Here is a 27,188-nt window from a genome sequence, read left to right on the forward strand (position 1 = left end):
AAAAATGATGGGAACATGCCAAAACGACACAGGAGACAACCTGAAGAGGCTACTTCTGACCAAATTTGGGATAATTTGAGATTTGGTAAAATGACAGATTATAATTAGTTGAACAGAAAACTATGAATACATAGTGATATCAAGAGAATTCTGATTAGTGTATACACACACACACGTGTATATATATATACACACGTGTATATACACACGTCTATACACACACACGTCTATACACACACATATGTATATATATACACACACCACACACATATACATATATTTATATATATATAATATATATATATAAAGGATGGCTGGTTAAGATGGCTCACACCTGTAATCCCAGGACTTTGGGAGGTTGAGGTGGGCAGATCACTTAAGGCTAGGAGTTTGACACCAGCCTGACCAACACGGCAAAACCCCATTTCTACTACAAATAGAAAAATTGGCCAGGCATGGTGGCACGTGCCTGTAGTCCTAGCTACTTGGGAGGCTGAGGTGGGAGAATCGCTTGAACCCAGGAGGCAGAGGTTGCAGTGAGCTGAGATAGTGCCACCGCACTCCAGCTTGGGCATCAGAGCGAGACTCTGTCTCCAAATAAATAAATAAGGGGGACCTATATATGTCTGTGTCTATTAATATGTATCTACCTCCAAAATATTTACAAAGGGAAAAGTAATAGTTTTAAAGTGGAGAAGCCTGGTAAATAGCACCTTAAGAAAGTGATAAAAATGAACATCATCAGAAATGGGGCAAATTGAAATTGTGTACTATGTGATAGGATGCAACAATAACACAGAGTTGCATCCGTGGTATGTCTGCCAAAAAGCACAACCAGAATCTAATTACGGGGAAACAGAAATCCAAATGTAGGGGTGTTTTACAAAGTAACTACCCTATAATCTATAAAAATGTCCAGAGTCACAAAAGTCAAGGAAAGACTGTGGAACTGTGTCAGAATGAATGAGACTAGAGACACTACAACCTAAAGCAACACATGATTTTGAACTGAGATCCTTAAAAGGAATTAGGACAGCTAGTAAAACGATTGGTGTCTGAGGATTAGATAGTAGTAATATGTCAATGTTAACTTCCCAATTTTCATGTATTGTAGTTATACTGAAGCATTCTTTCTTCTTGGAAATACAAAAGTATTGGAGAGTGGTGCAGCATCATGACAGCAACTTATTCTCAAAAGGGAAAAATTTTATTTGTACAGTATTTACAACCCTTCTGTTAAGTCTGTTTCAAAAATTTTTCTTTAAAAAGCAGAATGTAGAACACTAATCAGTAGATTCTTATTAGAGTTGATAAAGGAATTCAATGTGATATATAACTAAGAAAACATAATGTTAATCATGGTAAACTTTGTTCAATTCCTGTGTCCACTGTGCACATGTTCTTCAAAACTGTTTTGGTTTTGTTATTAATTTCCTTTGAAGTTTTTCTCATGCAAGACTTTCAGAATCTTGTTTACACACATGCACACACACACACATAATTAGGATAGCAAAATGTTCATAGATGCTGTAAAGTTGTGTGAATTCTATTTTTAAAATAAAAAAAATGTACATATTACTATAAAAATAATTTCTCCCCCTTGTGGCAAAGATTGAAAATACATTCTACTGGAGAACTGTAAGAGAGGCACTTAGGTATTATTCCCTATAAAATATTTTCACATAACTTCATGTGAATCCCCCATGTTATCCTCTAAATGGTACACAGTATTTACAAACAATATGCTTAGAGGTAGCTTCACAGTTTTCTTTACATCCAGCATTGTCCAGACTCTATTTGGATATTTTCTATAGCAAAAAGCTAAAGGTTATTTATTTTTCTAAAAACAGGGACTATGTTGCCCAGAGTGGTCTTGAACTCCTAGGTTCAAGTGTTCTTCCCACCTCAGCCTCCAAAGTAGCTGGGAAGCTGCAGACTTGATAAAAGTGCTACAATAAAAGGCCAGAGTTGAAAGGAACCAGTTACAGTATAAAGATTAAAATGATAGGCAGGCAAAGAGGGATGGCCTCACTTAGAGGCACCTGCCAATTTAAGATTACAGGGGCATCAGGAAGGCTTCTCACCTCTCAAAGTTTAATCTCAAAACTCTGGAAGTCCACCATTGGAGACTAATTCCTTTGTTAGTTCTATCCAAACTTCACTTAGTTTATTAACATAAAGATAACTGGAAGGGATACGACACTTTCTTCATTTAAGATTCCCAATGGTGAAAACAAAGAAAGTCACTCATTGGAGCTATAAATGAAACTTAGCTTTCTTATTCCAGGTTCCTTCTTCCTTCCTTAACCCTCCATATTTCCTCCTATTAAGTCACTAGGCACTTATAATTCTACATTTTACTGACCTTTCACTGATTATAAAGTAATTTAAGTGATTTTTGAAAGTAAACTTAATTCCAGTTTCAGACTTTTAAATTAAAAGTGGCTCAGTTGGATACTGTCTCTTAAACACAGTAATATAAATATTAGTATCTTGGCTAAAATGAATTATTGACAATTTTAATACATGTTGCACAGTACATATTAATATAGAAAAATACATGTTATCAGCAGCATAATGTTGACCATGTTCTAATCCATTCCACCTGCTCAAATATTAGTGCAAATAATTATATATTTGTAATGCATCACTGCTGTCTAGCAAAATCTATGCCTTCTGAATAAATGACTTTCCTCTGAGGTTGACTGCTATGTGAAGTATGATGTGATATATTCCTATTTAAACTGGCTTTGTATGGTGAGGCAGACTGCAACCTTCTAAACCACTTAGAAAATGGGCGAGTGTGTTTAATTACTCATCTTTCCCTCCAAAAGTCGATAATCACAAAACAAAGGTTAATGGTACCTATCAAATAATAATGATAAAATACATCAGGTCTAGTTCAAAAATAGGAATTTTGTTAAGCCCAGGGGCAGCCTAGCTGCTCTAATTTGGCAATTAAAATTTCTGTTCTCTAAATGTCAGGTTTCTGTCCCCTATATATTTGAACAGTTGTTTCCTCCCTAAATTTGTAAAGAGAAATGATTGATCACTGGTAGAAATAAAAGGTAAGAGTTATGACAGCTTTTAAAACCCTTAACATGCAATTCTGATTACATGAAAATGACTATCTACTGTTAATATACTAAATATTTTGCCTTACATTTTCACTCCAGCATTAGTCATTTAAAAACTACCAATGTACTAAATAGTTAACACAATTGGCAAGCCTATGACATTTAAAATAGTTTTTGAACATAAAAACACTGATTTCTTCATATCTTCCAAGGTAGAGTTGTCATTTACTTCTATGTCACAAAATATAGTACAAAATATTTGGTCTCTTTCTATTGTGAAAATTATCAAGCTGGAAAAGTATATAAAATAATACCAATAAAGATTTGTGATAGACATATTTCTATTAGGTACAAACTTAACATTAAAATTTCATGACCACTTATAAAATTTAAAAAATCAAATTTAAAAAGTATGACCATACATTGAACATATTAAGAAAAACACAACAGTAAATTAGATATTGACCCTGTATGCCAACTTTGTAATATAAATGCTACAATAAGAATCATATTGGAAGCAACGATTAAGCAAAACTAATGAACCTATCAAACTAAAGGATCTATTTAATGTTACGTAAGGAGAATAGCATATAGAACCTAAAAGTGAGTGAGAAAAGATTTAGGTTTCAATCTGAGCATTTTACTAGCTGTAGACCTTGACTGGTCTACTTACCTTTCTATGCATTAGGTTTTTCATCTGTCAAATGGAAATAATAGTACCCAAATCCTAGGGTTGCTCTAGAATCCAATAATATGTGCAAAGGACTTATTAGCACAGTGTGTGAGACTTAAATCAATACATGTAACTATAATTATCTTTATTATGCAGCAAAATTTTTTAAATTGCTAACTTTTAACTTCATGTAGAATTATTCAGTCTAACAATATGAACTGATCTTTTCTTCTAAAGTATATAATAATGTATTACAGGATAGATCAGAGAGAAATAATACAGAAACTGAATATAGTTAAACTAATTGAATGAAAGCACAAAATGCTTTGTATGTAAAATTCAACAATATATGGGTAATGTGCAGAATATTTTTGCGTTAAAAAAAGTTAATCTCCCAGATGTGAGCTTTGTTAGTCACCAACAAATTATGTACTGACTGAACTGCTGTCTCTCAAACACAGTTCAAGCATGCCTTAGCCACTACCTTAGGTACTTGACCACTTTAAGGGGTTTTGTGGCATTTCAAAAATCAAAATCTCTTTATCCAGATCCTTGTAAATATTCACCATTACAGGTAAGAAAAACGCATTTTAGGGAAGCAGTGAATTCTCCACTTGGAGTCAATCTACTGATTGATAATTAAATTATTTCACTGTGAACCAGAAGGCTAGTATTTAGAAAGCAAAATATTTAGAAGTGAAAGAGGGGGAAAAAAAGAATGATCTACAATGTAATATAAATTAACCTAATTTAAATTAGATTTTAATTTAACCTACTTTGACAGTTCTTTTTAAAACAAGGAAGATCCTAAGGACTTGCAACTATGGCAATCCTCAAAATGGGACCAAAAATTGTCCTGGAATGGTCAGGTGGTCATCCATCTAAAGATCCATCCAGCTACTATTTAATAATTCTTCATAAGGACACTTCATCTACTCTGGTTGACTGTCATTTTCAACATCATAATTTACATAAGGTAGGCTTCCTTTATTAAACTTGTATTCTGTATTTCAGATATTTCTCAATTTTAGAAAAATAATGCACAGTGTGTTAAGAGCATATTTTCAACTTCATTCAATGCATTACCTAAATACTGCATATTAGCTCATGCGGTATTGTGTAATACTTCAAAGACCGTACTTACGTAAATGTTGGTTAAAGTTACCAATTATACAAAGCTCCACTCTCTACCTAAAATTTTACCATGTGCAAAACGAAAAACATTTTAGTTATTGATCATCTCTTCTGAGCCATACACTTTGGGCAAAATTTTGTGATGGCTATAAATATGAAAACACTTAAAAAATCAGAATACAAAGAATGCATATTGCCTCACATGACACATTTTTTTTTTCCCCTTAGAGAAAGACCATCTGTTTAGGATAAATTTCTAGTCTTGTTTATATAGTCAAGTATTTTTTGCTAAAAAAGAAAATGAGAAGACCTGTGCTGTGAAAAATTTTAAAAATCTCATATTTTTAAATAAAAAATCATTTATAAAATTCAGGATGGATGGCTCTAAAATATAAAAAGAGTGAAATAAAAAAAACAACTGCAGGGAATTTGTTTATTGAGCATTAATGTTAACACTTTTAAATTAAGTATTCACTTACGAATTTTGTCACTGTCCTATCAACGGACATAATAGAAAATATTGCACAGAACTCAAACATGAAAATAATAAACAAAATAACTAAGCAACAAGTATATGCTTTACATTTTAAAAATTAATCCAAACAAAATAATTTGAAGCACTTCTCTGATTTGGAAGTCTTAAAATGTTATCTCATGTTTTATTTGAGATTTTTTTTCGTTTTTTCTTTTTTACAAATTGACACTGTACAAAGAGCTTAAATGGCCAGTAAAACTACTGCCTTAAAATTGTTGGCTTTAAGTAACAGAGGTAAAATTTGAATTCACATCAGAGCTTTCTAAAATGGCAATAGTACAAGCATATGACTTTCTCTAGTATCCAAAACCTGCACTGGCTCTCCCTTGGCTAGAAACAAGACAGCCTTCTAAAGCTGCCATAATGTCCTAAAATGCTCTGAAAGAAGTTGGTATACTTCATTCCCTTGCTTACCTTGGTAACACTGGACTAAACAGAAAATGAAGAAAATTCAGTCAATAGTGACTTAAACAGTACTAAGTTAGCTCTGGACTTAGAAGGTTTGGTAAAGTTGATGACATTCAGAATAAGGTTCTCAGAAGAAAAGCAGTTTTCCAAAAATAGGCTAAAAAGCCTATATTAAAGAAAAAATGCCAAGAGTGAATTGAATACTTAAGTTTATCTGTTCCTAGAAGACTATGAACACCACAATGGGAGCTGAAACACTATATATAATTTAGAATGCATTCTCCCAGAGCAAGTTTATAAGGTTTATAGAATAGTAATGGCCTTTCTAAATTTTCACTTGATATTTAAAATTTTATAAGTGATTTATTATGTCATCAAATTAAGCCAATTCCATTAACTATATCCAAGTAGGAATAACTTCAGAAATGCTTTGAAAAAGGACAATGACAGACCTATAAACATGAAAAGCAAACAGCCTTTGCAAAGCTCATCTCCAAATCTATCAATTCTCAATTCTTCTTAAAATAAAAGACTAACCACATGTTCAGCCATTCCATCTTATTCAAGTTTAGCATTACGACAGAAATCTTAAAGGGCTGCATGTTGCTAAACACTGTCAGTATTTCTTATATGCACCATTTAGACTATACCTCACTTTTTTTCACTTCCCTTATAATATTAAAATAATGAATAAATATGGTCCTTTAGTTAAGGTCCTCCACCTTAAGTGAAATACAAAATAAGGTAGTTTTATTTATTTCTTACTAGAATTGGCTTAAAATCTATTTACCAAATAAGAAATAGTAAACTTTTAAGTTTTACCCAGAAAGCAGAAGTATTCCGATCCACTCCTAATGACTACATAAAATATTTCATCATTTTAGTTCAGTTTATGACATTCTTTGGACTAGTATTAATGCTGTACCTCAGAAAAAAATCCAATCAACCAACTGCAGAAAGTATGCTTAATTGTTAACCTTTTGAAAGAGGCAAAAAAATTATTTACGAAAACCTAAAATAATCTGATTAACAATTGATGCTGAAAAGGTCATTAAAAACTGAGGAATAACAAATGTAGTTTTCCTGTATTTCACCTATTATTAATGGAAAACAGAATGGCAAAATTTCTAAATGGAATATGTTAAAAGTACAAGAACCGAAAACACTGGTAACATTTCCTTTGCCTTCTGACAGCAACATTTTCTAGGATAAAAACAGTGACACGTAGTTTTAGAGAATCTGAAATTTCTACATTCAAGAATGGAATTAAAATTCAATGTAAGGGGAAAAAAGCAAAATATAGCTAGTGGTATCCAAACTTTAAATAAAACCTCAAAGGTAAGTATGGCTGCTGTTTTGTTCCAGTCATTGTTTCACAAAATGTTGGCTGTGTCATAAGGTATCTCCTGTGCTTTCTATCAACCGAGGGCTGCTGAAGTATAAGACATTCCTCTGTAAAGGAACTGACACTGAATTCCTTTGTAAATTCAATCTCAGCTGAAGTGTCGAGCAAGGCGGGCAGATCTATAATCAGCACGAAGTTGTACGAAGGAGTGAAGTATATTCTTGTCCAGATTAGCAAGTTGTTCTCCTGAGCAGACTTGCTTTAAATTATCTGGGGCAACTACCAGAAGATTGCAAAGAGCATGCAGAGTATCAAAAAGATGTAATACCATTGGAATCTGAATTGAGAGAAGAAAAAAAGTAATATTGAAACAAAACAATTTCCAGTTTTACAATTAGCTTGTAACTTTTTACATACTGTCAGGTGGGACTTACTAGTGTGGGTGAAGTTCAACATATAAGAATTTTTTAAAGATCACAAAGCATTAAAACTTAAAGATTTCAGTAGTTAAATAAACTTGCTATAATATTTCAAAAAGATTCATGTGTCAATTCTCTTCAATAGTAACAATCATATATAATTCAGAGGACTAAAACTAGTTATTAACATACAGCATTTTTCATAATTTAAATGTTACAGAAATATTCAGGGGGACATAAATGAAGACAACATTATTTTCCTAATGTGTGACATATATAACATTAGTCATGGATGTCAATAAGTCAAAGACTGTGGAACTGAAAATACACCATAAAGCAAAAATGGGTTTAATATTAAATATATGGGCCAGATGTGGTGGCTCATTCCTGTAAACCCAGCACTTTGGGAAGCTGAGGCAGCAGATCACTTGAGCCCAGGAGTAAGAGGCCAGCCTGGGCAACATCATGAAACTCTTTCTTTGGAAAAAAAATAAATAAAAACTTAAAATTAAAAAAAATAATAATTGGAACAACACTGTTTCAGGTAGAATGTGATAATCTATCTCATACAATATCAACAAAAGTTATAAACCTTTCACTAATTATAAATAAATAGTGATTTTTAATAATCTGACTTATGCTCCTGGGCCTATTTGCAAGTTTGATGTTTTTGTGTATACATACCTTGAAGTCTTTGGCACACTTCCTATATTCGGCTACATCACAAATTGCCAACATGCCACCCATACAACTGTAGGAATATTGTTGAAGATGCTCATAGATAAGTCGATGAAAACGTACTCCAAGTTCCATCAAAACTGTATCCACATTCTTCCCATCCATGGAATTTTTAATCTTCTCCACTTGTTTTCTTACGTAAGCACAGACTTTTACACAGGCCTATAAAAGTTTTTCTACATTCATTACACAGGAATGTATACCAGCTTAGCTAAAGAGGAAATAGTTTCTCATTAATCTTTAAGTATAAAAGAAAAAAATCTAGGGCACAGTAGGATACACCAATGAAAATGTTAACAAAGTATTAACAAACTGAATGATTTTACTCACATTAGTATACTGAATCAAAACATTGTTTTCATCTTCTGGCTTAAAATCTGTTTTCTTCTGTTCTGCACCCAAAATATGCTTCATCTGTCCAATCATACAATTTAATGTCCTAGAGAATTGAGAACACAACATTCTTTAACCCATCTAACTTACTCTATGTTTATGTTTAATTATATTATTTATGCTAAATTAAATCAGTTATTTAATTTCCTATCACCATAAAACTCTTTTACTATTGGTAAACTTTAGATATTAGAAAAAGTCAGCTCTAGGTCTTAATATGAAAGAGCTCTTGGTTTTATTATCTTTCTGCTCAAAACAGAGGGCAAAAATTCTTTGTGCAATACTTCAAGATTCAAAGATCTCAGAAGTCTGTCATTAATTTAATTCCTTAACAACTAAGGATTTTCAAAGGCAAAACCATATACAAGTTGAGTATCCCTTTCTCAAAATTCTTGGGACCAGAAGTGTTTTGGATTTTGAAATTTTTCAGATTTTGGAATATTTGTACATACATAAGATATCTTGGGGAAGGGACCCATTCTAAACACAAAATTCATCTATGTTTCATATATATCTTATACATATAGACTGAGAGTAATTTTATAAAATATTTTAATAGTTTTGTACATGAAACGTTTATGTTCATTGAGCCATCAGAAAGCAAAGATGTCACTATCTCAGACACCCATGTGGACAATCCGTGGCTGTCTGGCATTACCATCACTCCTGACTCTGAATTTATATGCTACCAATAAGCAATCATTTTCTTATACTTACTCACACATAAGTACTTAACAGTAAAAAAGATGACATGCCATTCATACAGAGAAAAAATAAGATATTTAAGGTAACCAAACAGCACAGTAACATCACCACAATACCTGTTTGCCTGTTAAACAACAACAATGTAGCAGGTTTTCAGTCTCCACGTACCATGCTGTGCTTTCATGAAAAGGTTACTCTATTCTATATTTTATTTTTTTAGGTGACAAGAAACAACAGAAGCAATTGAGAGACCAGAAAGCAGGACCTCTTTGGATGAGGAGATATTCTGCTGGATGGCTTCTTAAAAGTTTCCTCTGGAGTTATCTGCCTCATTAATAATGGTTTTTGTCTTAGAAGTCTGTTTGATTTTGTAAACTGATATGACTTATTGTTGTTATGAATGTACACTGCTGTACCTTTAATAAGTCCATTGCACATTTTCACCATGTAATCTATAGGCATTTTTTCTGCAGTGTTAGCAACGTTACCTTGTCACTATTATCACAACCACCTTGATGTGGAACCATTTTGGCTATTTCACTACCAGTCCATGTATGAGCAACTGGAGTCTCACTGATGTTAAAAAATTCTTTTGATATTCACTTCATCCAACTTACTGATGGACTCTAAACGTATTATTTTTTGTATACGTAAGAAGTCAGACATCACTTTTTTCTCACTTGAAATATGGAAATCTTCAAAGTCACCACCTTGTTCATCCTCTTCACCGAACATAGTTGAAGGCCAGAGGTTGTGCCAGGCATGCATAACTGTCTTTAAGCACTGTGTTCCAAGCACTGGCAACAGCATATACAGCATCTTTCATGCTCAGCTCATTTTGAAAACCTTCCATACTCCTGCCTCTGTTCACCGTTGCTAGTATGCTGTTCAAGAAAGTGTTCTAAGAGGCCGAGGTGGGAGGACCACTTGAGAGCAGGAGTTCGAGACCAGACTGGCCAACATGGTGAAACCCCGTCTCTACTAAAAATACAAAAATTAGCCAGGCATGGTGGTGGGTGCCAGTAGTCCCAGCTACTCAGGAGGCTGAGGCAGAAGAATTGCTTGACCCGGGAAGATGAAGTTGCAGTGAGCTGAGATGGCATCACTGCACTCCAGCCTGGGCAAGACTCTGTCTCCAAAAAAAAAGTGTTCTGAGACAGGGTCTCACTCCATCGCCAGGCTGGAATGCAGTGTGATGATTGCTCACTGCAGCCTGGACCTACCAGGCTCAAGTGATCCACCTACCTCAGCCTCCTGAGTAGCTGGGACTAAAGGCACATGCCAGAACACCTGTCTACTTCTTAAATTTTTTTTGTGTAGAGACAGGGTCTCACTATGTTGCCTTAGGCTGGTCCCAAACTCCCGGGCTCAAGTGATCCTCCTGCCTCAGCCTTCCAAAGTGTTGGGATTATAGGCCTGAGCCACCATGCCCACCCAAGAAAGTGTTTCTATATTTACTCTTCATTGATCTAAAGAAACCTTGGTCAGAAGACTGAATAAAGTCACACTGGGAAAGAGTATGACATGAACAGTTGTCAAGGAATAACAAAATCTTGTAGTTGTTGTCCAGTCCAGCTTCCCTGCAGTATGTGTAAGCCACTAGTACAAAATGTTTGTAAAACCAATCAGAAGAGACATCCCTGGTTATCCATGCCTTTTTGTTAACATAACGGTGGACCCAACAAGAAATTCACTCCTTTGAAACAATGAAGATGCAAGCTTTAGCCTATTACAGCAAGCTTACACTTATACACGCCTGCTGCATTAGCACACTCCAGCACAGTTACTCTGTCCTTGGCATCCTCAATTTCTGTAGGAGCCATCTTATCACCTGTATTGTCAGTGTCTTCTTGGGGCAGTAATGCCAAAATAGTGGTGTTTCATCAACATTATAGACTTATTCTCACACCAGATTTTCATCAGCAACAACCCTGGCAAACTCATTAAGGAATTTCTCTGCTGCTTCATGACCAGCAGATGCTTTATCACAACAAACCTTTAAAAACGTAACGCTGTCTGTTCTTAACTTTTGGCAAACGGCCCATTGAATAGCCACGATTCCCTTCCATTTTCAATTCATCATGACAGATCTTTGCTTGTTTCATGATCACCATACCATTAAGTAGCAATGTATTCACTGCAATGCTGACAGATCCACTCTTTCAATACATAATCAAGACCTTCACTTTTAACTTTATGCAGTGTTTTTATATTTTTCATTAACTTCTGTTCATCACTTTCAGCACAGTTTCTCCTTCTGTTTCTTCAGGTAATATATGGTGGTCATTCCAATACCATACTCTTCTGTAAGACATTTCACACTTACACCGCCATCCTGTTTGTCCAGCAGCTTTGATAAACGTAAGTGCTGCTAGGCATGGTGACTCACACCTGTAATCCCAGCACTTTGTGAGGCTGAAGTGGGAGGATCACTTGAGCCCAGGAATTCAAGAACAGCCTGGGCAACATAATGAGACCCTATCTCTACATATAAAAAAAAATGGCTGGGTATGGTGGTGTGCATCTGTGGTCCTAGCTACTCAAGAAGCTGAGGTGGGAGGACTGTGTGAACCCAGGAGTTCAAAGTTGCAGTGAACTATGATTGCGCCACTGCACACCAGCCTGGGTTACAGAGCAAGATCATATCTCTAAACAAATTTTTTTTAATTTTTATATATTTATTTTTTTGAGACACAGTTCTGCTCCTGTTACCCAGTCTGGAGTGCAGTAGCGTGATCTTGGCTCACTGCAACCTCTGACTCAGGTTCAAGCAATTCCACTGCCTCAGCCTCCCGAGTAGCTGGGATTACAGGCTCCTGCCACCATGCCCGACCAATTTTTGTATTTTTAGTAGAGATGGGGCTTCACCATGTTGGCCAGGGTGGTCTCAGTTCGAGACTGAGCCACTGTGCCTGGCTACAAAAAAAATTTTTTTTTTAAAGATAAACAGGCTGAGTGCAGTAGTTCATGCCTGTAATCCCAGCACTTTGGGAGGCTGAGGTGGGTGGATCACTTGAGGCCAGGAGTTTGAGACCAGCCTGGCCAACATGGCAAAACCCTGTCTCCACTAAACATACAAAAAATTAGCTGGGCATGGTGGCGCGCATCTGTAGTCCCAGCTACTCGGGAGGCTGAGGCAGGAGAATCGCTTGAACCCAGGAGGCATGGGTTGAAGAGAGCCAAGACCACACCACTGCACTCCAGCCTGGGCGATAGAGTGAGACTCCACCTCAAAAAAACAAAAACAAACAAAAAGATAAACATAAATGTTTCCTCTTGTTCTTATCACTGTTAACCTCAGGGGTATCTGTAGGCCTTTTTGAGATTCCACAACATCTTTATACCACAGAGCACAGAATAAGGAGAAAAAAAAGCACACACACAGGTCTTGGCTGCACGTGGGGCATTGTAAGCCACCTACCATTGGCATGTCCAGCCTACACACATGCCATTTTATTATTCTTTGTAGGCATGCTTGTTGTAGGGGGGGATTTGGACATGCACAGAAAATATTTATCACAGCTGAAGAGGGTTGGGTGGGTCTTTTTCCCTTGTGGATACTCAAATAAACCGTGCGCTGTGCATCTGTATTTTGACTGTGCCCTGTCACATGAGGTCAGGTGTAAAATTTTCCACTTGTAGGGTAATGTCAGCACTCAAAAAGTTTCAAGTTTCAAATTTTGAAGCATTTTTATTTTGAATTTTTGGATTAGGGGTGCTGAATGTGTACAGAATGCTTCCGGTGGAGATAGGGAACTTATGAAGAATGGCCAAGGTTGGGAAAAACAGGTAGGAGCAACACTGAGTCTCACAGTGTAAGGACAATCAGAAGGATGGATAAGCAGTACTAAAGATCCAACTGAGAAATGAAAGCATAGATTTGCAGTGGTACCAATAACGTACATGTTATGTGATATTCTCCAACAGCGAGGAGCCAACCAGTTATGGGAATAAAAGAGACTGCATCTATCAGAGGTTAGGGTCTGTAAGACAGTTGTGATTGAAGGAAATGTACTTTAGGGTATTTCAAGAAAGTAATTCAAAAGATGGACCAAGTGATATAAGCACAATAACTAAAGAAATAAAGCTAGGAAAAGGATAATAGATTGGCATAAGATGAAGAGATTAAGAGACAGAGGTCCTGCTGAAGTCAGAAAAATCCCAGGACCAGATGGCCTTACTAGTGAATTCTACCCAACATTAAGAGAAGAATTGGCTGGGCGCAGTGACTCACACCTGTAAGCCCAGCACTTTGGGAGGCTGAGGCGGGTGGACTGCCTGAGGTCAGGAGTTCAAGACCAGTCTGGCTAACACAGTAAAACCATGTCTCTACTAAAAATACAAAAAAATTAGCTGGGTGTGGTGGTGTGTGCCTGTAATTCCAGCTATTTGGGAGGGTGAGGCAGGGGAACTGCTTGAACCAGGGAGGTGGAGGTTGCAATGAGCCAAGATCGTGCCACTGGACTCCAGCCTGGGCAACAGAGGGAGACTCCGTCTCAAAAAAAAAAAAAAAAAAAAAAAAAAAGAAGAAGAAGAATTAACACCAATCATTCTCAAACTTTTTCAAACAATGGAAGAACTGATTACACTTTCAAACTCATTTTACAAAGACAGCATTACAGTCATACCAAAGCCAGAGAAGGACAATACAGGAAAGAAAATTACAGGCCAATATCCCTGATGAATAAAGATGTAAAAAAAAACTAGCAAACTGAATTCAATAGCACACTGAAAGGATCATATACCATAACCAAACAGAGTTTATCCCTGAGATTCAAGGATGGTTCAGCATATGCAGATCTATAAATGTGACAGACCACATTAACAGAATGAAGGATAAAAATCACATAAATGTCTGACGACGTGAAAAAAAAAAACGCTTCTGGTAAAATTCAACACTCTTTCATGACAAAGACTTACAAACAAATTAGGTTTGAAGGAATATACCTAAAGATAATAAATATCATATATGACAAGCCCACAACTAATATCAAAGTGTGAAAAGCTCAAAGTGAAAAGCTCAAAGCTTTTCCTCTAACATCAGGGATGTCCACTCTCACTACTTCTATTCAACACAGTAGTGGATGTCCTAGCCAGAGCAGTTAGGCAAGAAAAAGAAATAAAAGACATCTAAATTGGAAAGAAAGAAGTAAAACTGTCTCTTTGCAGATGATATGATCTTAGATAGAGAAAACTCTAAAGACTCCATCAAAAAATAGAACTAATAAACAAATTCAGTAAAGTTGCAAGACAGAAAATCATCATACAAAAATCAGTTGTTTTTATACATTATCAGCAAACTATCCAAAAAAGAAAGAAAAAAAATCCCACTTACAATAGCATGAAAAAGAATAAAATATTTAGGAATTAACCAAGGAAGTAAAACACTTATACACTGAAAACTATAGAACATTGCCAAAAGAAACAAGTAAATGGAAACATATCTCGTGTTTAGAGCTTGAAAGAATATTGTTAACCTGTCCATACTACTCAAAGCAATTCAATGCATTCCCAATCAAAATTCCAATGGCATTTTTCACAGAAACAGAAAAAAAAAAAAAACACTAAAATTCTTATGGAACCAGAAAAAATCCTGAATAGCCACAGCAATTTTGAGAAAGAACAAAACTGGAAGCATTGTACTTCTTGGTTAGAAAATATATCATACAGCTACAGTAATTAATGCAGTATGGTACTGGCATAAAAACAGATACACAGCCCAATGGAACAGGATACAGAGCCCAGAAATAAATCCATCCATTTACGGTCAACTGCTCTTTAACAAAGGTGCCAAGAACACACAATAGGGAAAGGATAGTCTCCTCTATAAATGGTTCTGGAAAACTGGATATCTACACACAGGAAAATGAAATGACACCTTTATCTTATACTCTACACAAAAAAAAACCAACTCAAAATGGATTAAATTTAATATAAGACCCACAACTATAAATCTAGTAAAAGAAAACATAAGAAAAAAGTTTCTTGACATTGATGTTGGCAATGACCTTTTGGATATGGCCTCAAAAGCACAGGCAACAGAAACAAAGACAAATGAGACTGCATCAAACTAAAGAGCTTCTGCACAGCAAAGAAAACCATCAACAGCCTATGAAATGGAAGGAAATATTTGTAAACCATACATCTCAGAGGTGTTTAACACTCCAAACATATAAGGAACTCAAACAACTCAATAGCAAAAAAATAAATGATCCAATGATTAAAGGCAAAGAACCTGAATAAAAATTTTTGAAAGAAGACATACAGATGGCTAACAGGTATATGAAAAGGTGCTCAACATCACTAGTCATCAGGAAAATGCAATCAGTTATCACTTCACACCCGTTAGGATGGCTCTTTTCAAAAAGGCAATAGATAACAAGCGTTGTCAAGAGTGCAGGTAAAAGAGGACATTTGTACACTGTTGATGGGGATGTAAATTGGTACAGCCATTAAGGAAAAGTACAGAAATTCCTCAAAAACTTAAAAACAGAGCTACTATATGATCCAACAACCCCATTTCTGAATATCCAGGCATACCTTGTTTTATTCTGCTTTGTTTGACTGTGTTTCACAGATACTGTGGTTTGTTTTGTTTTTTTACAAGTTGCAGGCTTATGGCAACGCAAGTCTATCCGTGCCACTTTTCCAACAGCATGTGTTCACTTTGTGTTTCTGTGTCACATTTTGGTAATTCTTACAATATTTCAAACTTTTTCATTACTGCTAAATCTGTTATGGTGATCTGTGATCGGTGATCTTTGATGTTACTATTTTAATTGTTTTGGGGTACCATACCCCTATAAGACAGTGAACCTAATTGACAAATGTAGTGTGTGTTCTGACTACTCCAGTTAATGGCTGTTTCCCTGTCTCTCTGCCTCTACGTGGGCCTCCCTATTCCTTGAAACACAGTAACATTGCAATTAGGACAATCAATAATCCTACAATGGCCTCTAAGTGTTCAACTGAAAAACGTCACATATTTCTCACTTTAAATCAAAAGCTAGAAATGATTAAGCTTAGTGAGGAAGGCATGTTAAATGCCAAGATAGTCCAAAGTAAAAAACTTCAGGATCCAATAAAAACAACATTCTAATAAGGATGAAGGCAATATGTAAAAATAAAATCAAATGTAGCAATATGGTGGAATTAAGATAAATATTTTTCTTCTCTACAAAGTATTTTCATGCTGCTATAATATGGTGTTTTTATAATTTAAAAAAATCCAAGAGACAAAACCAACAACTTGCCTATCAATGCCAGTATCCAATTTCATCTCCATTTGTTCAATTATTTCTTTTTTCTTCTGAAGGCATTCAGATAACTTAGGAGAAGAGCTATTGTATATTTAAAAGGGAAAAAGAATCATATTAATAGTCTAATATTTTCTAAAAGTTTTTCATACACCTATGTGTATTACATTATATACATTTATAAATATATCCATATATACACATTAATATTGTTAACAAATCCAAGAAGCATATAAGAAGCAAAGTAATTATTTAGCATTCACTATGCCCAATTCATTATAATAGACTAAAAACAATCGATTAAAAGGGAAGGAAGAGGACCACTTAAATTTGTTATTTTGATCTCTGAGGAGACATATCTCAAGAATATAAATGTGACTTTAAAATTTTGGATTTGGTTTTCTTTATAAACAAATATCTAGTGTAATACCAAGAAAAGTTATAGACTATCATCACCAGAGTTTTAAGAATACAGTAAATCATACTATAAAATTTGGAGGGTAACAGCCAATCCAGTGGTACTTTTAAAAACCAGACAACCATATTTGCCTTCTGAATGCTATCAGAATGTCAAAACATTCAAAATATTAAGAAATAGGCAACCCTAATAATTGTGTGAATTCTCTGCTTTGTGGCATAACAGCTCTTAAAAAGTAAATTTCCTTTCAAAGTATGATTCAGGGATTACAAGTGACTGTTATCTTTGAGACTGTTTCTGGACTAGTCTTGGCATATCAATGTTTACAACAAAATGTCAAAAAATTTTATATGAGTATTTTTCCTCTTACATAATAGTGCTAAACAGATAATTCTGTAAAGCATGTTCACATATACACCATCTTATTTAATTCTCAAATGCTTTATAAGTTCACATAAATTGATACGAAGATATAAACCAAACCTTACTTTAATGCCTCATTAAAATCTATCCCATTAATCTCACAAAATTTTTTGTATGTATCTTTACATTATAACAAGTGGGTACATGGACTTTGTCTATTGGATCTTTTAAAAGATGTCAAATTTGCTGAGTTTCACTAAGCTGGAGGTCCTCTTTCACATGAGATTTCAGTTTTAGGTTTGTGACAGATTAAATCTTTTGAAATACACCAAAATTAATAATATAGTGGAAAGAGAAAACAGAAATGCAAGAAGAAACAATATCTAATGTTTTATTTCCTAAGAACTTTTATATTTTTATTTCATTCCACTTGTCCAGTTTGACATTTTTTGTGAAAATGTACTTTTTAAATTTAATGAAAATATATATAGATTATGTAGAATGCTATAATAGTCACTGAAATATCAATGAAAATCAGATAATTTGACTAACCTTATTAGTGGCATAAGGTGATCATTAAACTGTTTGTCAAAAAGATGAAAAATAGTATTGGCCTGTTGCACAACGTCCAAAAAATAAAGATTTGCATTCCTAGAATCTGAAGAGGGAATTCCTAAAACCAGAAAGCATACATATGTTAGAATCATCCTTGAAGAAATTCATCTTGGCAACAGAAAAAAAGAATGTGGTTTTTTAATCTATAACATAAAATAAATGAAACCGCTATTTTAATACATCAATAATGACTTCTGTGGACAGAAGAGGAAAATCAAGCTTAAACTTATACTAGTAAAACTCATCCAAAGTTATTTTTGTGCCCAATGTTCACCATCTACTTAGCCTTCATGATTCACGTGAGCCATGAATACACCTCCACATATTTCTTATAACCAGGCCTCTTTATCTCTGATAACAGTTCGAATAATTTTCTCATTGGTCTTCCTCATTCAAGTCTCTTTACCTTTTACCCTAGATACTGCTGCCATAGTAATATCCCTAAACTGACACATTTCACTTACTGTGCTCTACACTATTCCCTCAAAAATACTCAAAATGTCCTATCTACAGATTACATTCCTGATTTTATTCTGGAATTTATTCAGAATAAAATAAAAAGGGAATCAAGCCACTCCATATTCTGACCTCAAAATGTCAGCTGACCTCTCTGGATTTCCATTTCCTCCTTTTTGTAAAGAATAACAGATGAACTCTAAGGTCCTAGATGTTTATGTTTCTAGCTAAAAGTAAAAGACTTAAAAGACTAAAGAAAATATGCATAGCTAATGAGAAAATACAGGCTTGACACCTAGAGTTCTTTATAGAACAATGATTTTTTTTTGTCTTAATAATGGAAAACAAAGGTGTTTCCCTCCGCCCCCCTGCCCCTGCAAGTAAAAGACAAGATTACCAACTGGTAAGAAAATTGAAGGCTTGAATAACAAATGAACTTTACAAGAGAAAAAAACAAAATCAATACATATGTAGAAAATATGAATCATTGTTATTAATGAAAGACATAAAAATTAAGGCAATATTGATGTACATTTTTTCTTTATAGGCATCAGAACTCAGCTACAGTGTTAAGTTTTTAACCACAAAATTAAAATTTTTAAAGAATATTCAATAATTACAGAAAAACTGGCACACACAAACGGTCCAGCAGCAGCATAAGTTACTGGGAAAAGAAACCTTTAGGAAAATAGCTTAAATCAAAACAAAAAATTCTTGGGAGGCTGAGGAGGGAGGATCACTTGGAGCCAAGAGTTCAAAAACAGCCTAGGCAACAAAGCAAGACCCCAACTCTACAAAAAAAGAAAAAATTAGCTAGGTGCAGTGGCATGCACCTGTAGTTATAGCTACTCAGGAGGCTGAGGCAGGAGTACTGCTTGAGCCCAGGAGTTCAAAGTTGCCATAAGCCACGACTGTGACACTGCACTCTAGCCTGGGTGACAGAGTGAGATTCTGTCTCAAAAATAAAAATAAAAATAAGGGCATATCAAAATTATTATATATACACACTTTTTAAAATTTTTTAATCCCTTACTCAGTTTTACTTTTCTTCATTGCACTTTCTAATCATTTGTCTATCTTCATAAACTCCACAATTACAGGAGTAGGCATTTAATAAGCATGTGTTAAATGAATGAATTCTGATGAGTGGAGGCAGACATTAACAGATAAAAATTTCATTGTGATAAGTGCTATAAAAAAATTTAATGCAATGAGAAGATAATAAGGATAACTGGGCTGGGAGAAGAGGGCTACTTTAGCTAGGGTGATGATCAGCAATGGCCTCTCTGAGAAGATAACATCTTAGTTGAGATCAGATGATTGAAAAGCCAGCCATGAGAAAAGCTGAGGCAAAAAGGATTTTGGGGATAGGGAAACACCAAGTGCAAAGAGACTAAGCAAGGAAAAACAATAAGGGTCAGAGTGACTGGGCAGTGAGAAAAAATGCAATGAGAGATGATCAATACATACCAGGCCAGATAAAAAGTCATGCTTCTCTACAGTTTGCTGTTGTTTTCCCCTTAAGAGTAATAGGAAACCACCACAGAGTTTTAAATAAGGAAATAATTAAACTGGCTGTTACATGAAGTCAGTAATGTGGAGAGGCAAGAATGTACACAGGGAGACCAGTTACAAGTACACAGAGATAATGGTGTTTAAATTAGGGTGGCATCGGTGAAGATGGAGAAAAGTACATGAATTTGACTTATGCATGGAAGTATATTGACAGGATTTGCTGATGGATTGGCTATCAGGATTGATTTCTGAAAAGGAGGAATTGAGGAACTCCTGGGTTTTGTTGGGGATTGAGCAAGTGGTAAATGGTAATGCCTTTTAAAAAACTGACATACAATAATCACGCATATTGGTAATGCCTTTTAATGACATGGGAAGAATGGGAAAGGAACAGGTTTAGAGGGAAGATAAAGAGTTTCATTTTGGATATGTTAAGTTTGAGATGACCACTGAACAGGTGAAGTAGACAACTGAATTAATGAGACGGGACTCAGGTCATTATTATGCTACCAATACTAACTACTAAGACCAAAAGACCAAAAGCAAAATAAGAATTTTAATTTGAATCTATTTTTTTCCAGACTTAGTTTTTAATACTTCTCTTTCTAAATTTTACATTACTCAATTCCCCAATCAGAATTGTTTTCGCCTTCATTTTGCTCCTCGACATTTTCTAACTTACAGCATTGTAAGACATTGTGTCATACATTGCAGTGACTTAGGCAGCTTATTATTCTATTATGCCATATGTAAACAATATGAGAGAACCATTCTGTATAGCTTTCAGCACCTGGCAAATCCTTGCATTATAAAAGCTCAAACTTCATTGCACTGAATTGAATTTGAGACACAGAGATGATTATAAGCAAAACAACATTATGCATATAGTTTAACCAAGCAGAATCAAAAGAATTTAACACAAGTGTAACACAAATATACTTACCAGCAAGTCCTGTTTCCAAAGCATAATCAATATGCTCAATACATAAAAATTCCACAAGAATGGTAAAAATTCTGAAGGCATTCCTTGGTAAGTCAGAAGGATCAGAGAGCTTAAAAACAAAAACCAAACAATATCACTCCTCAAGTCTACCTTTTGAAAATGCCAATTTTTTTTAAGCAATCAATTTTTTATAGGATGTAGTCAGTGTTTCAGGTATCAAAATAACTCACAGCTCCCCCCATACTGCGCGTGCATGCACAAATACACACGCACACAATTACAATGCTCCATATTTATCTACAACTCTCCTGACTTAGAGCAATGTTTTTCAAACTTGGATTGCAATCCATTAGTGAAATCCAAGTATACTTTCATAAAATGTATACCCCCCATATATATACCCCCATATATATATATATACACATATATATATATGTATACACACACACACACACACACACACACACACATACATACATACACAGGGCTAACATGTAAAATGCATTTCTTACTGTGGGCCAAAGAGGTTTGAGAGCCACTGACTGAGCAAAGAACAGTCTAGTAAAACTCAGAACAAAAAGAATTCTTTGTTTTACTGGGGAGTAAAGACGGAGAAATTAATAACGGATGCACCATAAAATATAACTGGCTCAAATAATGGTTTTACCATTTCCTGATTAAATGAACCTTTGAGATGTTATTTAACCACACCATGCCTCAATTTCTTCATTTGTAAGATGGGAATAGTATTAACAGTACTTACATTCTAGCCTTGAGGTGAGAATACGAAAATAAGCATAAAGTGTTTTTAGCACAGTATTTGCACATAGTGAGCTTACAATATTCATTTTGGTGCTGTTGTTGCTGTTAAACTAGCTATTTAGTAAAATAATTATCAGTTATGCTGGGAAAATAAAATCCTTTTTTAACAGTCAGAAAATTACTCTTGACTTCTTATAATTGCTTTCTATATTATTTATACATTGATTTCTGCTTCTGTCAAACCTATTTGTAGTCTTAATTCATGTGTCCTCTTGGGGTTAATACTTATTATCTGATGTATTAAATTAGAAGTTGATAGGAATTCTATAACCCCCTTTGAATTCCCACTGATTATAAATACTGATTTGGTATTACTCAGCTTCCTTCCTGGTCTTATTAATACTACCCCAACCTTTACCCCTCCCTCATCAGTCTCTCTACTCCAATATTCACCCTCCTCCTCTAATCACTGATGCTCAAAATATGCTCTTACCTTCTTCACAAGCTATTCTTACACTCCTCCTATTTACATCCAAACATCCATGAATAATAGACAGAAGAGGCAGATGGAAAATTGGTAAGGATATGGAAGACTTGAACAACATAATCAACTAAGCCTAACTGACATTTATACAATACTCCATCCAACAACATCAGGATATATATATTTTTTCAAGTGCATACAAGAAAGATGGACCATATTCTGGGCTAAAAAAACCACAAGTCTTAATAAATTTAAAATGGGTTCACATCATACAAAGTACATCCTCTGACCACAACGGAATCAAATTTAAAATCAGTAACAGAAAGACATCTAACAAATTCCTAAATATTTGGAAACTAAATAACATATTTCTAAATCACGTTTGGGCCAGAACAAATCAAAAGCAACATTAAAAGGATTTGAACTGAATAAAAATAAAACACAACATACAAAAATTCTGGGGATGCAGCTAAAGTAGTATTTACAGGGAAATTTGTAAGACAAAACACCCGCATTAGATTAGGAAAGAAGAAAGTTCTCAAATCAATGACCTCAGCTTCCACCTTAGAAAACTAAAAAAACAGGGGGTTTAGGGTGAGGGGTGGGGATAAAACCCAAGTAAGCAGAATAACAGAAGTAATAAAGAGTAGAAATTGATGAATACAAAACAGAAAAACAACAGGGAAAAATTAATGAAACCAAAAGCTGGTTCTTTGGGGGGAAATAAATCAGTAAAATGAATACATCTCTAGCCAGATTGATCAGAAAAAAAAATAACACAAATTACTAATATTAGGAAAGTGGTGACATCACTGTACGCATTTTACAGATATTAAAAGGATAAGAAAATGTCATGAATATAATTTTATTCCAATAAATTCAACAACTTATGTGAACTACACAAATGCTTAAAACATACAAACTACCAAAGTGGACTTAAAAAGAAGTGGATAACCTGAATTGTTCTGTATCTACTAAAGAAGTTGAATTTGTAGTTTAAAATCCTCATACACAAAAAAATTCAGGCCCAAATGACTTCACTTGTGAATTTTACCAAAGAAAGAAAGAAAGAATACCAATTCTACTCAAACTCTTCCAGAAAATTGAGAGGGGTGGTGGAAATATTTCCCAACACATCCTATGAGGCCAACATTACCCTGATACTAAAACCAGACAAAGACATAAAAAGGAAAAAAAGCTGGGCGTGGTGGCTCACACCTGTAATCTCAGCACTTTGGGAAGCTGAGGTGGGCGGATCACCTGAGGTCAGAGGTTCAAGACCACCCTGGCCAACATGGCGAAACCCTGTCTCTACTAAAAATACAAAACTCAGCCGGGCATGGTGGCGGGTGCCTGTAGTCCCAGCTACTTGGGAGGCTGAGGCAGGAGAATCACTTGGACTCAAGAGAAGGAGGTTGCAGTGAGCCAGGATCGTGCCACTGCACTCCAGCCTGGGCGTCAGAGTGAGACGCCGTCTCCAAAAAAAAAAAGGAAAAAAAAAAGGCCAATATCCCTCATGAACACAGATGTTAAAATTCTTTACAAAAGTTTAGCAAACTTAATCCAACAATATATAAATATGACAAAAGGTCAAAGGTCAATTGATGACCAACTGGAGTTTATCAAAGAAGGAATGCAAGGCCAACATTTGAAAATCAATCACTATAATTTACCATATTAACAGAATAAAAAAGTTTTGCATAACATCTAACATCTAATCCTCATAGAACCACTCAGCTAAGTAGGATAAAATAATTTTCTCAATCTGAAAAAGAACATCTATGAAAAACCCAATTAGTATCATACTTAATGGTGAACGATTAAATGATTTATTCTTAAGATCAGAAATAATGCAAAGTGTTCACTCTCATCACTTCTATTCAGCACTGTACTAGAAGTCTGGCCAGTACAATAAGGCAAAATAACAAATAAAAGACATCTATATTGGAAAAAATAAGTAAAACTGTATTTATGGGCTGATAATATAATCTACACAGAAAAGCCAGTGGAATCTACAAAAAAAAAAAAAAAAAGGCAAATAGAACTAATAAGTGAGTTTAGTTAGGTTGCAGGTCTGAACCCAAAAGTATCTGAGACAAGTTTCAATCAATTTGGAAAGTTTATTTTGCTAAGGTTAAGGACATTCCTATGACACAGTCTCAGGAGGTCCCGCCAACACATGCCCACCTAAGTTGGTAGGGGCACAGCTTGGTTTTACACATTTTAGGGAGACATGAGACATCAATCAATAAGTGTTATGTACAGTGGTTCTGTCCGGAAAGGCGGGACAACTTGAAGGGGTGAGAAGGTGCTTCCAGGTTACAGGCAGATAAGAGACAAACAGTCGTATTCTTTTGAGTCTTTGATCACCCTTTCACTGAATATACAATTTGCATGTCAGAGGTGGGTAGAGGAATAATCACTTGTGCCTTAATCTGGCTCAGTGAATCTACATTTTTACATAAACAATAGGACAGAGGAAGCAATCAGATATGCATTTCTCTCAGGTGAGCTGAGGGATGACTTGAGTTCTCTCCTTTGTCCTGCAACTGTGAAGACAAGTTATCAATTTACATTGCCAAGGTGAAATTCAATAAAACTGTTTTAGGGGAAAGATCTTGAGGCCCACAAGGAATTCCTATCTTACTTAGGAATAAAATGGGAGGCAGGTTTGCCTGATGCATTTCCCAACTTGAGTTTTCCCTTTGGCTTAGTGATTTGGGGGTCCAGAGATTTATTTTCCGTTCACACAGGATATAAGAGCAATATATAGAAATCAATTGTATTTCTATAGACTAAGTTAAACTAGAAATTAAATATAAATCTTAAAAAGACCATTTACATATGCTTATAATGGCATCAAAATATGTGAATTCTCCCCAAATAGAACTACAGAGTCAATGTAATTCCAATCAAAATCTCAGACTTTTTCAGAAACAGACAAGCTATTATAAGACATAATACAAAATGATTTATATAAAAATGTTAGAGGACTTAGGACTTACACTACCCGATTCAAGACTTATTATAAAGTTACAGCAATCAAGACAGTACAGTACAGGCATAAAGACAGACCAATGGAACACAAGAGTCCAGAAACAGACCCACATATAAATGGTCCATTGATTTTTGACAAAGGTTCTAGAGTAATTCAGTGCGGAAAGGATAGTCTTTTCAATAAATGAAACTGAAACAATTGGATGCCTAATTGTAAAATTATGAACTTTGATCCACAACACTGTATAACTTAACTCAAAATTGATTATACATCTTAACATAAAGCCTCAAACTATAAAAGAAGAAAACATAGGAGGAAAACTTTGTAACCTTTGGTTAGGCAAAGATTTCTTACATATGACACCAAAATCACCATCCAGAACAGAAAAGTATTATTAAATTGGATGTCATCAAAATTAAGAACATCTATCCTTAGAAATACTGATGAGAATAAAAAGATAAGCCACAGGCAGAAAAAAAATGTGCAAATCATATCTGATAAATTGTAACAATATAGAGTGCTCAAAAAATAAGAAAACACACAATTGATTTAAAAATGCACAAAAGATCTGAACAAACACTTCACCAGAGAGTATATATTGACGGCAAATAAGCACATGAAAAGATGCTCAACATGAATCATCACTGCATTAGGAAAATGAAAACTAAAACTATAATCAAATATCACTACACACTATTAGTTTGGCAGCTTCCTAAAAAAAAACCATATGATTCAGTCATATCAATACTATTTTTGAGATTTATTCATGTTGACACATGTAACTCTACTTCACTCATTTAAATTGTTGTATACTTTTCTACTGTATGAAAAACACCAGTTTAACAATTCTCTTTTTGATGGACACTGAGAGTTTGCTTTTAATTTTTCACAATGAAAAAAAATGCTGTTATGATGTTAGACATATCACATGAACCTATGAGTTTCTCTAAGAAACTGCCAAATTAATCCTCAAAATAACGGTACCAATTTCACTCCCATTGGCAGTGTGTGACAACTGCTTATTGCTCCACTTCCTTAACAACACTTGGTCATCAGACTTCTTAATTTATCCCAACCTAATGAATAAGTTGCATTTCCCTATTAGTGAGACTGAGTATTGTACTAGTGATTTACATTTTCTTTTTGTAAACTGCGTATGCGTATTCTTTGACTTGTTTTCTATTGATTTATATTCACATGTATAATTTACTGTCTCATTATAAATACAGATTATATACATCAACATAAATAATTAAGACTGCCTCAACTCTCAATCCACTACTTAAAAGCCAAGTATCTCAGTTCTTTATTTGCAAACTAACAACCTCACAGGGTGGTTATATGATGAAATAAGTTTACATACATATATATATATATATATACACACACACACACACGTATGTAAACTACATACAAACAAGACATATATACACACACACACACACACTTAAAATGCTTAGAAGAGTGGCACTTCTCAAAAGAAGACATTTATGCAGTTAACAAACATGAAAAAAAGCTCATCATCACTGGTCATGAGAGAAATGCAAATCAAAACCACAGTGAGATACCATCTCGCGCCACTTAGAATGGCAATCATTAAACAGTCAGGAAACAACGAATGCTGGAGAGGATCTGGAGAAATAGGAATGCTTCTACACTGCTGGTGGGAGTGTAAACTAGTACAACCATTGTGGAAGACAGTGTGGTGATTCCTCAAGGATCTAGAACCAGAATTACCATTTGACCCAGCAATCTCATTACTGGGGTATATACCCAAAGGATTATAAATCATTCTACTATTAAGACACATGCACACGTATGTTTACTGCAGCACTATTCACGATAGCAAAGACTTGGAACCAACCCAAATGCCCATCAATGATAGACTGGATAAAGAAAATGTGGCACATATATACCATGGAATACTATGCAGCCATCAAAAAGGATGAGT

At 34.8% G+C, this 27,188-nt stretch overlaps 1 protein-coding gene across 2 annotated transcripts in view; it reads right to left on the reverse strand.

Annotated features, from left to right (window-relative positions):
• Window positions 1-5,303: 5,303 nt before the first annotated feature.
• Window positions 5,304-27,188, reverse strand: part of EXOC5 (exocyst complex component 5) — a 62,143-nt gene continuing 40,258 nt past the window's right edge. For both annotated transcript variants that reach the window (XM_031001584.3, XM_055361902.2), the window contains 6 exons: window positions 20,994-21,102; window positions 18,017-18,137; window positions 16,681-16,767; window positions 8,660-8,768; window positions 8,276-8,491; window positions 5,304-7,509 (listed from right to left, as the gene is read on the reverse strand). In XM_031001584.3, coding sequence (XP_030857444.1) covers window positions 7,321-7,509; window positions 8,276-8,491; window positions 8,660-8,768; window positions 16,681-16,767; window positions 18,017-18,137; window positions 20,994-21,102 — 831 coding nt within the window. In that variant the 3' untranslated portion in view covers window positions 5,304-7,320. The remainder of the gene's footprint in view (window positions 7,510-8,275; window positions 8,492-8,659; window positions 8,769-16,680; window positions 16,768-18,016; window positions 18,138-20,993; window positions 21,103-27,188) is intronic.

The sequence above is a fragment of the Gorilla gorilla genome, chromosome 15 (assembly GCF_029281585.2).
Source record: "Gorilla gorilla gorilla isolate KB3781 chromosome 15, NHGRI_mGorGor1-v2.1_pri, whole genome shotgun sequence".
NCBI lineage: Eukaryota > Metazoa > Chordata > Mammalia > Primates > Hominidae > Gorilla > Gorilla gorilla.